This window comes from Gadus macrocephalus, chromosome 2, assembly GCF_031168955.1.
Source record: "Gadus macrocephalus chromosome 2, ASM3116895v1".
Taxonomy (NCBI): Eukaryota; Metazoa; Chordata; class Actinopteri; order Gadiformes; family Gadidae; genus Gadus; species Gadus macrocephalus.
In genome coordinates, this window is record NC_082383.1 from 20772618 (window position 1) to 20787990 (window position 15373).

The 15373-nt window shown below is 48.8% G+C and overlaps 1 protein-coding gene across 1 annotated transcript; it reads left to right on the plus strand.

Annotated features, from left to right (window-relative positions):
* Positions 1-81: 81 nt before the first annotated feature.
* On the plus strand, positions 82-10088 carry tlcd4b (TLC domain containing 4b). Its single transcript, XM_060067947.1, has 6 exons — positions 82-100; positions 196-385; positions 3859-3917; positions 4119-4213; positions 4610-4683; positions 5482-10088. The coding sequence occupies exons 1-6, from the start codon at positions 82-84 to the stop codon at positions 5846-5848; spliced, it is 804 nt and encodes a 267-aa protein (XP_059923930.1). The 3' UTR covers positions 5849-10088.
* Positions 10089-15373: the final 5285 nt, after the last annotated feature.

The following is a 15373-nucleotide window of genomic DNA, read 5'->3' on the forward strand; positions in this document are numbered from 1 at the left end:
CCATAAGGACTGGAGGTGAAAGGCAATCTTTGGATTATCTACTGATATCGATAAGAGCCAGAACCCTGTTATATAATGCACATGGATGAAAGTTCATCAGGCAAGGGTTTACCTGGGTCAAAGTTGACTTCCGCGTGTGGCCCAGAAATGCAATCAAATGAAACCCACATGGCTGTGGCTGAATCAAATGAGGAGATGATGTCACTGCTCACATTCTACACATAACCTGGATCGCCATCACCTGTTCCATTTCCTGTTCTAAGTGTGTGTGTGTGTGTGTGTGTGTTCTCTCCAGGCTTGTTTCCACAGTCCATGCGCTGGTCGTTGGGCTCTTCTGTCTCTACATCCTTTGTTTCGACGACAAAGTCAACGCCGACCCTGTCTGGTAAGAGAACCCTCTCAGCGATGTCACCGAAGACATTTCATATCGAGGTACGATTAGGTTAGCCTTTTTATTTACTCCAGCATTATGAAGGTCTCCCCGTTTGCGACCTCTCGCCTCTTGAGCTGCAGCTATAGTTACAGGTATATCGTTTCAGACGACCATTTCTGTCTCATCGTCTCTATATTTTATAATTCAGGCCCTCGTTCCCTGAACCGTCCTCTATGAATGTGACACCGACCGATGGAGTTCTGTATAAATAACCGTTCCGAGCCGGTGATACATGAAGCCAGTGAGGTGATACTGATGTTCCCGGTGGGGTAGGGGGGGTCAAACGGACCACAAGGTCATCCCTGTAGAGGTGGAGAGGACAGTTCCCACGTGGTGTTCGTCACTGGCCAGTTAACACAATGTCAACAAAAGCACGAAACATCTGCCGAACCGAACACGCGGAGCAATGCAACAATGAGGATGTATGGAAAATGGATACAAATTACAACGATATTTACAGTATTATTTACCTACTCATTTGAAAGTATTTTCAGTAATCTGTATAATAACCCTCACTTGAAAGCATTAACAGTAGTGCCTACTATTCCCCATAACAGGAAATGCGTGCGTTTTAATTTCATGGACAGTGTGTGTGGACCCGGAGTCCCTGACGAAGTCTTGAAGGAGGAAAAAGATTTAAAAAAAACTGACACTCCCCCAGGGAGGGGGGGAGAGAGAGACAGAGAGGGTGTGGAAAAGGAGAGAGAGGGGGGGGGGGGGGAAGGGGGGGGGGTTGGGGGTGTGGTTAAACAACAGGGAGGGGTGGATCCTGCTCTTCCCCCCCCTCTCAGAAGGGGAGACAGAGACGCCCTCTCTGTCAGGGATGGTCTCTGGAGAGGTGTACTCACTGGATTTACCCTTTCATTATTGCTTTCCTCTCCATTTCTATCCCTCCATCTTCCTCTCTCCCCGTCTCTCCCGCTGACTCTGTGATGCGCATCAACGAATCCTAAAAACGAAGAGGGGCGAAATAAATGGCCCCCTCTCTCTCCTTAGCCAACCCTCCTCTCGCTCCCCCTCCTCTCTCTCTTCTCTTTTATCCCGGCCCCCCTCGCCTCTCTCTCCCCCTATTCCTCCCTTTATCCCCGTCTCTCCTATCCCATCCCCCCCCTCTCCTCTCTTTATCCCTGTCCCTCTAGCCTCTCTCTCCTCCTCTCTCCCCCCTCTCCTCTTTAACCCAGTCCATGCCTTTCTCTCCCCTCTCCTCATCCCATCACCCTTCTCTCCCCCCTCTCTTTTCTTTATCCCCGTCCTCTTCGCCTCTCCCTCCCCTCCTTTCTTTCCATCCGTTGCAGCCATCTTTCTCTCTCCCCTGCCTGGCTCTTTCTTACCCCTCTACTTCTGTCTTTCCCTCTTCCTTCTCATTGCTCTTTACATTATTCTGTCTCTCGCTCTCTCTCCCCAACATGGATGCTAGCAGGCTACTACTCCACCCTCCCTTGCTGTTCCTCCTAACCCCCCCTCCCAACGGCCTCTCAATGTTGAATAAATGCAGTACCCCTCCCCTACGCCTGCAACCCCCCCCCCCACACACACACACACACACACATACACATACATACACACACACGTACGCACGCCCGCGTCATTAGCATGGCTAGAATCGCTAATGCTACTGCAAGCCTGGGGAGGAGGAGCCAGCAGGGAGAATAGAAGAGCAGAGTGTTCCTGTATCTTTGGTTATCAACTCCCTCTTCGGTTCTCTGTGTTGCCCAGGAGAGAGAGGGGACGTCTTTGGAAAGGGGCAGGTGTAATGTTTTTACCCCTGCCTTTTTTTTTTTTTTTTTTCTTTTTTTTTTTGAAAGGGGACACACACTCACACTCACACACATACACACACACATCCCGTGGTGTGCGAGTCCACAGTGAGCATGAACTCCCAGGCTGCTGAGTCTGTCGCAGCACCATTAACACCAGTCACACGGCCCCATTGTTCCCCTTTCTGAGCGACCCCAGTCTTGCCCCCGCTCGGACCTGTGGCCACGCTTTGTCTGCGCGGGGGCCACTCCCCTACCGCCCCCACAACAAACCAGCACGCCGTAATCCGCTAAGTGTGTGTGTGTGAGACCGGGTCAACGGCCACCTCATTGTGTGGGTGGACTCAGTCTTTTTTTGCTGCTTCTTTCACAGTTCGATTCTTAATTTTCTGAAGGAAGGCATTGTGAATATGGATTTAGTGTTCCGCATACTTCGATTCGATTATACCTTCTCGCATGCCCTTTGGTTGGCATTGGGTCTGCGAAGAGAAACACAGCATCATATTGAGTGTGAAGTGACAGTTACTACACCGAGATAAAGGGGGTTCAGACACATCATGCTAAAAATATGCTAAGCTGCTAAACGGATGAATGGGTAAATGTGAAGTTTAAACTTTAATGACCCAATATAACACCCTTGATAGGGCTTACTGTACACCACAGTAATATTATAATCGTCATTAAAACAAAAATCCAATCTCCCTTTTCCCGGGAACCTACAATAGCCTAAAGTTCAGCGGGTGATTAATGCCCCGGCTGAGGGGTGAGGGTGTTAAACCAGGTGATTAGGCGCCAGATTAGGGACAGTCTGGTGGACGCTGTGATCTTTCAGCCGCTCTCGACCACTTTGCCGTATTATCCCCGAGCGCGAGCGGGCTGCGCGGCGCTCGGGGGCGTCGAGGTAAGGCGATACGGGTGATGCATCAGCGGGATCGAGAGCGGCCGTCTGTGTGTCGGCGCGGACACGAGGGCGGGGTGTTGGTGCCTCCATTAACCACGGATGTACGCCGTCGGGTTCTGGAGGCGCGTGTCGATTTCGGCGCGGGCCCTGCCTGGTTGCTCCGGGAGCCGACGCGATCAGGAACGCTCGAGGATAGAGAGGTTTTAAAAGGGGAAAGGATCGTGTGCCGATTTGTTTGTTGAGCAGGTGGAATGAATGACTAATAGCCTGGCCTGTGCAATGGGCATGACATTTTATCAGTGAGTCTTGAAACGAGTCAATATTGAAAAAGCTGACCAAGGAAGCTGAATTCAGTTTCCTTTGACGGAAATGGGGAACGGTACTTTGACGAATGCAGTCTAAATATTAGTCCAGAATCTGTCGTCTGGAGGTGTGAATAGTGGTTCAGGTGTTTGACTCCCCGCCAAAAGGATCTGGTTTAATAGTAATTATCATTTTGTTTGAGACGTGAGTTCCTGCGGTTGTTTCTTTGTGTGACAACTAAAACTGTCACTCTTTTGGAGTAATTAATATCCAAATCGTACCATTGTGCCGTCCAAACGGGCCCCATCATGACTTTGACAAAGACACCTGAATGTGATTGTTGAACTCACTCCAGCCCATTTAATTATATTTATTCACAGACTACATCTGGCAAATGGGTGTGTGTGTGTGTGTGTCCGCGTCCATGACTTGTGTGTTCACACAACTTTGCTGCTGTGTTTCAGGGGAGACCCCACTCTTGTGAAGCTCAACGTAGCCATTACCTGTGGCTACCTCGTTTATGGTCAGTACCACTGGTTCATATACATGATAAAAATCATATGTCCCCACGTCCTCTAATGTTTCATTAATAATGTGTGTGTGTGTGTGTGTGTGTGTGTGTGTGTGTGTGTGTGTGTGTGTGTGTGTGTGTGTGTGTGTGTGTGTGTGTGTGTGTGTGTGTGTGTGTGTGTGTGTGTGTGTGTGTGTGTGTGTGTGTGTGTAGACCTGGTGCTGCTGGCATGTAACTGGAGCACCATGGGAGACGGCTTCTTCGTGTGTCACCACTTGGCGGCGCTCTACGCTTACGGATACGTCCTGGTGAGTCGGCCATGTTTGTGAGGGCAGAGTGACATGCTGATACTAGGTTACAGGGGCACTGTATTGATCTCTGAGGGACTTTTTGATTAAAATGTTCTTAAACAGCAAGGGTATTGATAGCATTTGGAATACAAAATATAGAAAAAAAAATTGAAGTGGAAGTGAAAATGGAATGAATGGATTACATTTACCAATAGGATAAAAAGGCATACTTCATGTCATTTTATTCCCACTTGAGATCAGGATGGTATTTTTCACTTGAATTGTTAGCATTTTGATGATGTGAAAATGATTAAATGACAAGTAAATAGATGACTAAATGACAGTGTGAATATGTAATAGTTGTTGTTCTGTACATGATGAATATTTAATGGTTGTTTTAATCCTTCATTACAGACTCGAGGCGTACTTCCCTACTTTGCCAACTTCCGTCTCATTTCAGAGCTGTCCACACCGTTTGTGAATCAGAGGTACAGACGCACACAACCCATACACACACACCTACAAAATAGAAGCCACTTACCGTGACCATTCAGATCCATTTAATGAATGAGCCGGTAGGGGTTAGGGCATCTTGCGCTGAAGCTGCCTCTGGGATCGAACCCAGAACCTGAAAGTTCTTAACCCATCATTATCCCTTGGGATGAATTAAAGGGGTGATACCATGCCACCAGGTGTGACTGTGATTTGCGATTACAAGCCGTTTAGAAGTCTGCCCTTTCCTGTGTTTAAGTGACATCACAAGTGGGCGTGTCCTCCTAGATGCACGATGGATAGATAAGCAACATTCGCTACAGTCCACCGGGTAGGCTGATGAACTGATCTATCCACCCTACGTCTTTCTAGGTGGACACGCCCACTTGTGATGTCACTAAAACACGGGTAAAGGGAGATTTTCGAACGGCTTTTAAAACTCTCACCTGGTGGCGTAACACCCCCCACTCAAAGTGACGGGTTTACCCTCGATCTTGTATCGTTTTCATCCTTAAACCGCGTCTCGTCGCCCTCCTAATGCCGTCCACTAAGCACATTGTTTGGGTATTTCCTTTTTATTATTTTTATTTATTTTAAATGGACTCGTTGCTGTCGGTGATCCGTGTCTACACACTTTTACATTTTACTTTCATTATCGCTGAAATTGTGTCTGGTTCATTCTTTTTTTTATTTTGTCATTGCTTTTGTGTGAAGCACAGTGAAGTGCCTCCGCGTATGAAAGGCGCCACACTAACAGACCTGCCCTCGCCCCCCCCCCCCCTCCCTGCTCCCAGGTGGTTCTACGAGATGCTGAAGTACCCGCGCTCCCACCGGCTGGTGGTCCTGAACGGCGTGGCCATGGCGGTGGTCTTCTTCCTGGTGCGCATCGCCGTCATGCCGCCTTACTGGGCCAGCGTCTTCGCCACCTTCGGGACGGAGAGCTTCGCGCGGCTCGGCCTGGGCGCCCAGGTGGCCTGGATCTCGTCCTGCATCGCGCTGGACGTCCTCAACACCATCTGGATGTACAAGATCGCCCGCGGCTGCTACAAGGTGCTGACGGGCGCCGCCGCACGGCGCTCCAAGGCGGCGCCGGAGCTGGAGCCCCGGGCGGCGCTGCCGTCGCCGCCGCCGCAGGACGCCGTGAAGAACCACGCCGACTGAAGCCGCCGGAGGTGGAGATGCATGGGGAGGGGGGGGGGGGGGGGGTTCAATGTCTCGAACCCCCCCCCCCCCTCCCCCCACCCACCCACCTGACCCAATCAGCCCCCCTGGAGTTCGACTGACAAGCACACGCTAAAGTAACCCGGTCGTGTCCCCCCCCCCCCCCTCCCTCCCTGTTCTAGCATCACTACGCCCTTATCTACTACTACTACTACTACTACTAATACTCCCTTTCTTTCCCTCACCCTGCCCCTAGTTTCTCTCTCTCTCTCTCTGCCTTCGGCTGAAGGGCCCGAGAGTCCAGAAAAGCAATAATTGCAGTGGAAGGAAAAATCGGCGGATTTGATCAGAATCACTTTCTCCTCCCCCGCCACCTCCTGTCCGTCATCATCACCTCCACCTCCCCGTCGTCACCTCCTCCTGCCCCTCACTCATCACTACACCCCCCCCGTCCTCTGCTTCCTCTATCCCCCCCCACCTCCCCCAGTCTTGTTGATGAAGCTCTGAAAACAGTTTCTGTCGTCTTGTTATGGTCCGGTTTATTCTGCAGTCCTCCATCGTTCCGGCATCTCCCCGAGGCCCCGGCGACTCAGAACAGAGGTCTCCAGGAAACACACACACACAACCACACACACACAACCACACACAGACACACAGACACACAGACAAGACACACAGACCAGGGTGTCACGTAGGCCGGGGACGCTAGGACACCAGCTCACAACGCCCTTTGACCTCTGACTGGTGGGTGTGGGGGGCCAACAGTGCGTGCTCCGGTCGGGAGCAGGGGGGGGGGGGGGAACACTGTCATCGACTCAGTATTTCTCATGCGGGACACGGAGGCTGGCTACCCTGGGACCCCCCCCCCACACACACACACACACACACATACACATACACATACACATACACATACACATACACATACACATACACACACACACACACACACACACACACACACACACACACACACGGCGTCCCCCGCGCCCCGGTCCGATGAGACCCCTCAACAGTTCATCACAAACCTCTGCCTCAGCGGCCAGGGGAGACTTCGGTTGAGCCGGTTGTTTTGGTTGCGTTCTACCTCTCTTCCCTGCCTTATAAAGACTACAGGAGGACTCACTCCAGCCCTCTGCGTTCACTGTCGCACTCAGCCCAATGGTTATTGCTTGTGTGTGTGTGTGTGTGTGTGTTTTTTGTTTTTCATTTTCCCGTACCGAGGGGGTTTTAGTCATGGGAAGAATCAAATCCGATGTGTATCTCCATCACTCGTTCATTGAACCCAAGAGAGCTTTTTATCTTCTTTATTCTCTTTGTTCTTCTTTTGTGCTCTCTCTCTCTCTCTCTCTCTCTCGTCGCTTCAGTCGATTATCTCTGGAGATTTCCTCTGCCAGCCCAGTTGGGTATCGCTAGCGTTCATACGCCAACGTTGACATGCTAGCGTTTATCTGCTAGCTCGCGGGCATCTCCGTGGTTCTTAGTGACGCTGTGACGTCTATACACGCGTGCGTTCGGCGTGTGCTGTACAATGCTCCCCGCACAGAATGTCTGTCCCGTGAATGATCCTGGTATACTATTATACAGAGAATCAAACGACAGATAATCACACATGCTCAATCGGTTTCGGGAGTCGATCCCTGAGGTGGCTAGCCATGTGCTAACATAAGCAGCTAGCTGCTTGTTCTGGTTTTAGTTTTTACGATGATAACTTTGGATCATTGATAACCTCGCTATAAAGCATGATTAATATACAATATTTTTGGAGGCCTTAGGAAAAATAGATTGAATAGATGAATGAGACCTCTAAATATACACGATTTTAATGTTAATCCAACGATTTAATGTTAATCCAACGAGGGTTTCTCTACCCCGATTTCTTTTTTTTTTATAAATCTAGTGCGTTGTGTCTCTTCTTAAGAGCAGAGTATATGCATGTGTTGGTTTATTTATGTGTGCTGCTCTGGGTTAGGGCCAGAGGTCGTCTGAGAAGTCGGCCGATCTCTTCCTTCAAAGAGGAGGGGTTGTCCAGGGATAAAGACCGCCCAGTAATAATTGCCCAGTAAAAATCTGAAATGACTCTAATCTGAATTGACTAGGTCTTGGGAGTAGGCTGGGTCTATTTTTGTCTCAGTTTGACCCCCTTTCGGTCAGTCAGTTGGTGGAGGTGTGCGCTCGTTCTGGCCTGGAGGTGCGATGAAGGACGACAGACTCACTGTGTGTCCTCTGCATCAGGCAAACCCTGACCACCTGTCTGTCTGTCTGCCTGCCTCCACCAACCCGTCGGTCTGCCTGCCTCCACCAACCCCGTCGGTCTGCCTGTCCCTACCGGTTCGTTTGCCTCTAGCTGTCATCGGTCTGTCTGCCTCTCGCGGCCTGTCCCCATTACCTGTCCCCATTACCTGTCTCTCTGTCCGTCTCTACCTGTCTGTCTGTGGCTTCACACCAGCAGGGGCTGTGATTTGTCTAACAACCCTTTTCTTTGTTCTTTTAGAATGACCTTTGCCCTTTTTTAAAGCTGAAATCCCCCCCCCCCTCCTTCTATATTCCTAATATGAATACTGTATATAATGTATATGTATACTGTATATATGTATACTGTATAATGTATATGTATACTGTATGCATATATTTTTGTAACCTGCCTGCACAATGAATAATCCGGCCAAGTATTATCGTAGACATCATCTGAGGGGGTCTCCTCCCCGGGGGGGGGGGGGGGGAAATCATGTGTGTGGACGGGGGTCTGGCTCCTGTGAATGTGATGCGGCATAATGAGCATCTTTTAACGCCCATGGGGATGAGACTGGAACTCTCAATGAACACACACACGCATTAAATTATATTTTGGACTTCTTCCTCGTGTTTTGGGGTCGCGGACGTGCCGAGATCCTGTACTCCTGTCCGGCTGACCTCTGGAACTTTAAAAGCTGTGAATCCGTCACAACGGTGACTACATCGAGGGTCTGACATGGAGAGGGGGGGGGGGGGCGGTGACCCCGTCATGAGACTGATAAGGAGGAGCTGGGATAACGTCATCATCGGCCCGTTTTTGTGTCGTAGTTTTATTTGTGTTTTTATTTTTGTACGCCACCTTTGGATGCCTTTTTGAGTTCAGACTGGTACTAGGACTCTGGTTTCAGAGGGTTTCCCGCGGATCTCTGCCTCCGTAGGGGTGGGGGGGGTCCCGGGTACAGATCAGGTGGCTGGGGTGGGGGGGGGGGGGGGGGGGGTCGGAGGGTAGGTGTGATCTCAATACAATCGTTACAATGCAAACGGTGAGGGCGAGGTTGGGGAGGGAATAATTGTTTTGGGAAGTTACAAATTGTCGATAAAGTTGTGATTGATTTGGTGAGGGCAGATTGTAGAGGCGTAACGAAGATGCCTGCCGGCTCGCGATTGGTCCGTTTGACCCGCTGCTCAGTGGGAGCAGAGAGGCGTCCGATTGGATAGCGCCGGACTCTTAACCGCCATGCTGAGAGGTCACCTGGTACCCAGGGCGACAAGGTCATTCAATCCTATTGTAGAGGTCGGCGGCATTCAGACTTACCAAGTACAACGGCACTTTTTGATCTTGTACTAACGATGCACAATGTGTTAGAATTGAGAATAGCCTGACTTAATGAGGTTGGGTTAATCGAACAGAAAACATGATCTGAATGAGAATGATTAGAGTGAAAACAATTAAAATCTTGCCAGTGAAGCTTCTGATCTTCTTACTTTTTGTTTTGTCACTTTTTAATTTCCTCTTTTAATACAATGCAATCTTTAGTTTTTGTTTTTCTGTTCAAGCTGTTTATTCTGGAGGTTTTAAAGGGGACATATTATACCACCAGGTGTGAGTGTGATTAGCCTAAAAAGCCGTTTCGAAAATCGGTGGACAGTGGGCGAGTCCACCTAGATCTGTGCTGGATAGATCAGTTTACCGGCCTACCCAGTGGACTGAAGTAAACGTTGCTCATCTATCCAGCACAGATCTAGGTGGACACGCCCACTAGTGATGTCATATGGGGCAGATTTTCGAAACGGCTTGTAAGGCTAATCACACTCACACCTGGTGGTATAATATGTCCCCTTTAATGTGAAGCGGTGAACAGTACACACACAGGCCCTGTATACTTGTGTCTCGGATCAACGCCGTCTACGATGACCACTACTAATGATCGGATTGTAGCGATGAAGCTGAGACTTACTTGAATGTTATGTCATTCAATAAAGTTGATGACGGGGCGGAAGTTGACGGACTCTTTGATGTTGTTAATTCTCTCCCTCTTTGGTCTCTCCTTCTCATTCTCTCTCTCCATCTCATTCTCTCTCTTTCTGCCCCTCCATCTCATTCTCTCTCTCTTTCCATCTCATTCTGTTTCTCCATCTCATTGCCTCTTTCTGCCCCTCCATCTCTATCTATTTCTCGACGTTATATTCTCTTTGTCCCTCCATCTCCTACTCTTACCTGACACAACCTACAAAGTGAGATCGGGTCAGGTAAGGGAAGACCCATGGTCCCAGTGCATGATGGGTAATGTCATGTGAAAGGAGTAGTGGAACAAGCAGAAGTATAGGTTCCTGTCCGATAGGACATACTTTTTTGGAATATGTCCTTTCCGAACCTCTTTTCCTTGACCTCGATGGAAAAAAAATCATGAGGTCACACAAAGATGTGAAGGATAATTCACAAGGACGTAGGAAAAGACAACCGCGGAGCTTAGACTGCCCTTACTCAAGGCTATGTCATTATGTCAACGGCAGATATTATGGACGGTGTGAAGAAACTACGATGTAGAGAAGATGGAACACTAAAGGCGCATCTTGGGTACTTCGGCCGTGCATTCGTACTGTGTTTCAAGCAGGCTGTATAACAGTGACAGCCCCAGTGCAAATGATTAAATGAAATTCAATAAAGGCTCCCATTTTACAAAAGGGAAACAAAATAGTTGTCATATTGATAAAGGCTGGGGGCGGCTGGGGTTTTCCCAAGCCTCAATTTGTTGTCACTGGTATCTGGAGTGTGTGTGTGGATGATGGCCGATTTAAGCAGCCTCACCTGGCCCGAGACGGTCCAAAGAGGCTCGGGCAGGGAGAGGCTGGGTGAGCCAGCCGTCTCTCGACAGACTTGGTAACCCTAAGCCTACAGAGAGGAATCGCCTGCATGGCAGCCTGGATAACCATCCTCGTGTACCATTGTCATCCAACTCAACAATAAAGCGGTCCCAACACCCCACCTTGTGTCCTGGTCATGGAGGAGTCCAGTAGAAGCCATCTATAGGTGGCGTGTAGCACCGACATCATTGAAGTCGACCTAACAATCTGAGACTCTGCAGACTACTGTGAAACTACGACATTCATTATTCGTCGATGGATTAAGCATGGAAATATCAGTTGTACACTTATTTTACAGCGCATTATCAATGTTATCTATACAGATAACCAAATGTATTCCAATACCCATAAATAGTCCACCATATAGGGCAGAAGTGGTCTGTTAGAACATGACTAGGGTCTCTCCTCCAACTCCTCACCTCCTCGGAGGAGGAATGATGTGTGAACGAGATTTAGAAAGGTAGGATTAAATATGGGAGATGAAAAGGCAAAAGGAGGGGAGAAAAGATGAAAAAAACGAGAAAGTGGAAGGAGGTGGAGGAGGGCTTGGCCTTGATTGAATCCAACTATGTGTGTGTGTGCGTGTGTGTGTGTTTGTGTTCCAGCTGGTCAAAGGGCTGGTTCAGTCTGCAGAGCTTTACCAAACATGGTCACAGAGAGAGAGAGAGCGAGAGAGAGACCGAATGAAAAGGTTGGCTGCTACTACACAAACACACACAAGGCCTTGAAACACACCTAGAACACGACTCCTGGTCTGTTCCAGCCAGCCCCTCACAAACAGGAACCCCTACAGTACTACACACACACACACAGACACACACACTTTACATCGCTCTTCACAAAAAAATGGCAGACAATACAACTGCCGTTCTCTGTATTTTTAAGACCCTTCGCTCCCTGTTATGAATCGTTCAGAGTTGGGTAGTTGTGATGGAGGTGCTATGAATTAAACAGTGTACTTTTCCCCCACTCGATCTGTCTTTCACTGCGTCACCTCTTTTCCTGGTGTTTCCAAAAACATTGGGTCCTAGATTGATGACTGAACCGAAAAAAGAAATAATCAATTATTTCCCATGTATGTAAAATGTCTTTCCCTTAGATGAACCAGTGTTTGAATTGGCTTCCTGTTGGCCCAGACGTATTGAGCAACATACTTCTACCTAAAGTAAGGAACAGATTATAGACAGTTGTTTTTTCAGGGTTGAAGCCCGTTGGCACACGTTTGGGAGGACATAAAAATAGAAAAAAATGTAATTTTCTGCGATGCCAAAATCTGCCCAGATTTGATGAGGTCAGAGTCGTCTGCCCCTCCCTGTCGTTCATTTTCAGCAAGAATGTTTCCAAGCAACAACTAGCTGTCACCATCTTGTCGCGCGGTGACATCATCGCCTTCAAATGCATACAGACATTTACGAGGGGGGAAGGGGGGGGGGGGGGGGCTGGCAAGGTATTGTGGTTCGGGTGTTCGATACGCTGCCGAAAGGATCTGGGATCAAATCCCCACATTCTGCAAGCCTCTTCGAGCAAGAAGCCCATGTACCTCCTTGCTCCTTCAAGCCATGTGTCTTCAACTGTAAGTCAGCTTTAGACTACTCGTCTGCTGAAATGGCATAATAAATAGACGATGGAGCTCGTATAAGTTGTAACAGCAAAGCTAAAATCGGGTAGATGATATTAAGCAGACTATTGACGTCACAGGCTCAAAGTGAGCATGGCCATGTCCAAACTTGTATGTGTCTCCAAACACTACAATGTCTGAGCAGCCTCAGGACCTTTACCCGGGGAACGAAATCAATCACAACAACCAGAGCCCACCGGTTAACATTTACAAGTAATCCCCCATTCTTGACTTCTAGCCTTACAAGTATTTTATTGGCCGGGGGATCCTCTGATCACCGACACTCGGCGTGTTAATGACCCAATCGGAGGCCGGCTGGCTGTGAGGTCATGCTGGGGAAGGCTGGCTGGAATGCTTCTGCCGCTGCTGAGGTCTGAGAGACACAGCGCTCCCGCACAGCTTTCCTCCTTCTTCCATAAAAAGAGCGAGAGAAGAAGGACCTCACATGAGCCAACGGGGAGAGGGGGTCTGGAAGTGCCCTCCTGAGCTCCTGAAACAGTAGTTCTCTCTCGTTCTCTCTCTCGTTCTCTCGTTCTCTCTCTCGTTCTCTCTCTCTCTCTCTCGTTCTCTCTCTCTCTCTCTCTCTCTCTCTCTCTCTCTCGTTCTCTCTCTCTCACTCTCTCTCGTTCTCTCACTCCCCCTCTCTCTCTCTCTCTCTCGTTCTCTCTCTCGTTCTCTCTCTCTCTCTCTCTCTCTCTCGTTCTCTCTCGTTCTCTCTCTCTCTCTCGTTCTCTCACTCCCCCTCTCTCTCTCTCTCTCTCTCTCTCTCTCGTTCTCTCTCTCTCTCTCGTTCTCTCACTCTCTCTCTCTCTCTCTCTCTCTCCCTCTCTCCCTCTCTCTCTCTCTCTCTCTCTCTCTGCTTCTATATCTGTCGATCGAAATCGCAGATGTCACTCATGTTTGGACATCGTAACCCAACCCCCCTTTTTGCACCTCCACTACAACTTTACCTCCACCTCCCTAGCTTTCACTTCACTGACACCACAACCACCTACAATCACCATCAACGTCCCAATCACCTCCTCCACCTCCCCCTCCACCACTTCTACCAACCTACACCACCACCTCCTCCTGGAATCCACCTCCTCCTCATCGGTCTCCTAACCACCAATTCTACAACCATGGCAGCATCCTCTTACCGCCACTCTGTTACCATTACCTACTCCACCCCCATCACCACCTCCATCACCACCACCCGCCGCCTCCTCTCACCTCCCTCCTCCCGCCTCCCGTTCTACCCTTTCCCTCCTCCACCATCTCACTGAAGAAAGAACCAAAACCTTCAACGGTCGACGTCTGTCCATAGTGAGCGTTTTCTGGTCTCAAGCAGTCTGGTTCAAATAAACACAATTCTCCCCCCAACACACACACTATTAATTGGAATACGTTTTTACTCCTTCTTTCGGGTTCTCTAGAATGGCCCCACCAACACGGTGTTGTACTTTCCATCAATGACACCAGGAAGAGAGATAGTATCGCTGCAGCGTCGTGTTTCACGAGGCAGGGAGAGAGGTTCTCCCAGCCTCCTCCATGCCCAAATAAAGGGTCTGCATTCCTCCCCGCACCTCTCCTCGCTCCCTCTCTGAAATGTTTACAACTCTGTACGCTTCATCACTGTGTGTGTGTGTGTGTGTGTGTGTGTGTGTGTGTGTGTGTGTGTGTGTGTGTGTGTGTGTGTGTGTGTGTGTGAGAGGGAGTGTGTGACACTGTGTTTGTGTGCTTGTGTGTCAGTCTGCAAGTCGGTGTGTGGATGTGTGTTAGAGGGAAAGTGTGACAGTGTATATGTGTGATGTGTATGAGTGTGTGTGTGTGTGTGTGTGTGTGATGTGCACTGTAAGTCGATGTGTGTGAGTTTGTGCATCACCATGCATGCATCCCATTGTTGTGTGTGTGTGTGTGTGATTTTGTTAGAAAGTGATGGGGGGGAAGTGTGTGTGTGTGTGTGTGTGTGTGTGTGTGTGTGTGTGTGTGTGTGTGTGTGTGTGTGTGTGTGTGTGTGTGTGTGTGTGTGTGTGTGTGTGTGTGTGTGTGTGTGTGTGTGTGTGTCTTTTAAAAAGTTGGATCGCAGATCTGTGTGAACGTGTGTGTGTAAATGCGTGTGTGAGAGAGAGAGTGTGTGTGCGTCCAATTGCCAGCATATCAATTCAACCAATCATTTGGGGTCCAGCCTCTGGAAACCTTTTATCCACAAAAGGATGAGCCACACAGTAGGAATGGCTCACCTATGGGATCCATCCTGCTTCTCAATTAATCTGCTGGACGTCAAACAGATCAATAGATAGATATGACAACTGTGAGGTCATGTCTGTAGTTAGCTTCCAGACACTGTGACTAGCTATGTGGGCTTCACCACTACTGTGTTAATGTACCTAGACATACTACTCAGTTAAGAAGTACATACCTTGCTGTGTATTTGTTACACTTTATATGTTAGCATGTGTACTAATTATACCCTATGTTTTGCAGTATAATCTGCATGGGTGTTACTTCATACCAGCATTACTTAAACTATTAAACTAACTGATGGTTTGTGATCCAGTTTGTGAACCAAACCAGTAATCCCAGTTGCACAGAGCACATGCTTTTCTATTGTTCATCACCGCAATGATACTAGATAATATTCAAACAGCAAGCGGATTCCTGAATTAAATATTGTCAATTTTGATAGATTGATCCATGAGCTGAGCCCTACTGCAGGGTCACATCATAGATCAGGATGGTATAGAATTTTACAATCAGCAGGTTCACTAACGAGCGAGCTAGCTATTGGTCTGATTGATTTTGCTTTCTATTATTTCCCCGCTGCA

Bases quoted from the DNA above. Each gene is read 5' to 3' on its own strand.
- tlcd4b (XM_060067947.1), top strand. The intron at 386-3,858 runs GTAAGAGAACCC...GCTGTGTTTCAG, and splicing joins GTCAACGCCGACCCTGTCTG to GGGAGACCCCACTCTTGTGA. The intron at 3,918-4,118 runs GTCAGTACCACT...GTGTGTGTGTAG, and splicing joins CTGTGGCTACCTCGTTTATG to ACCTGGTGCTGCTGGCATGT.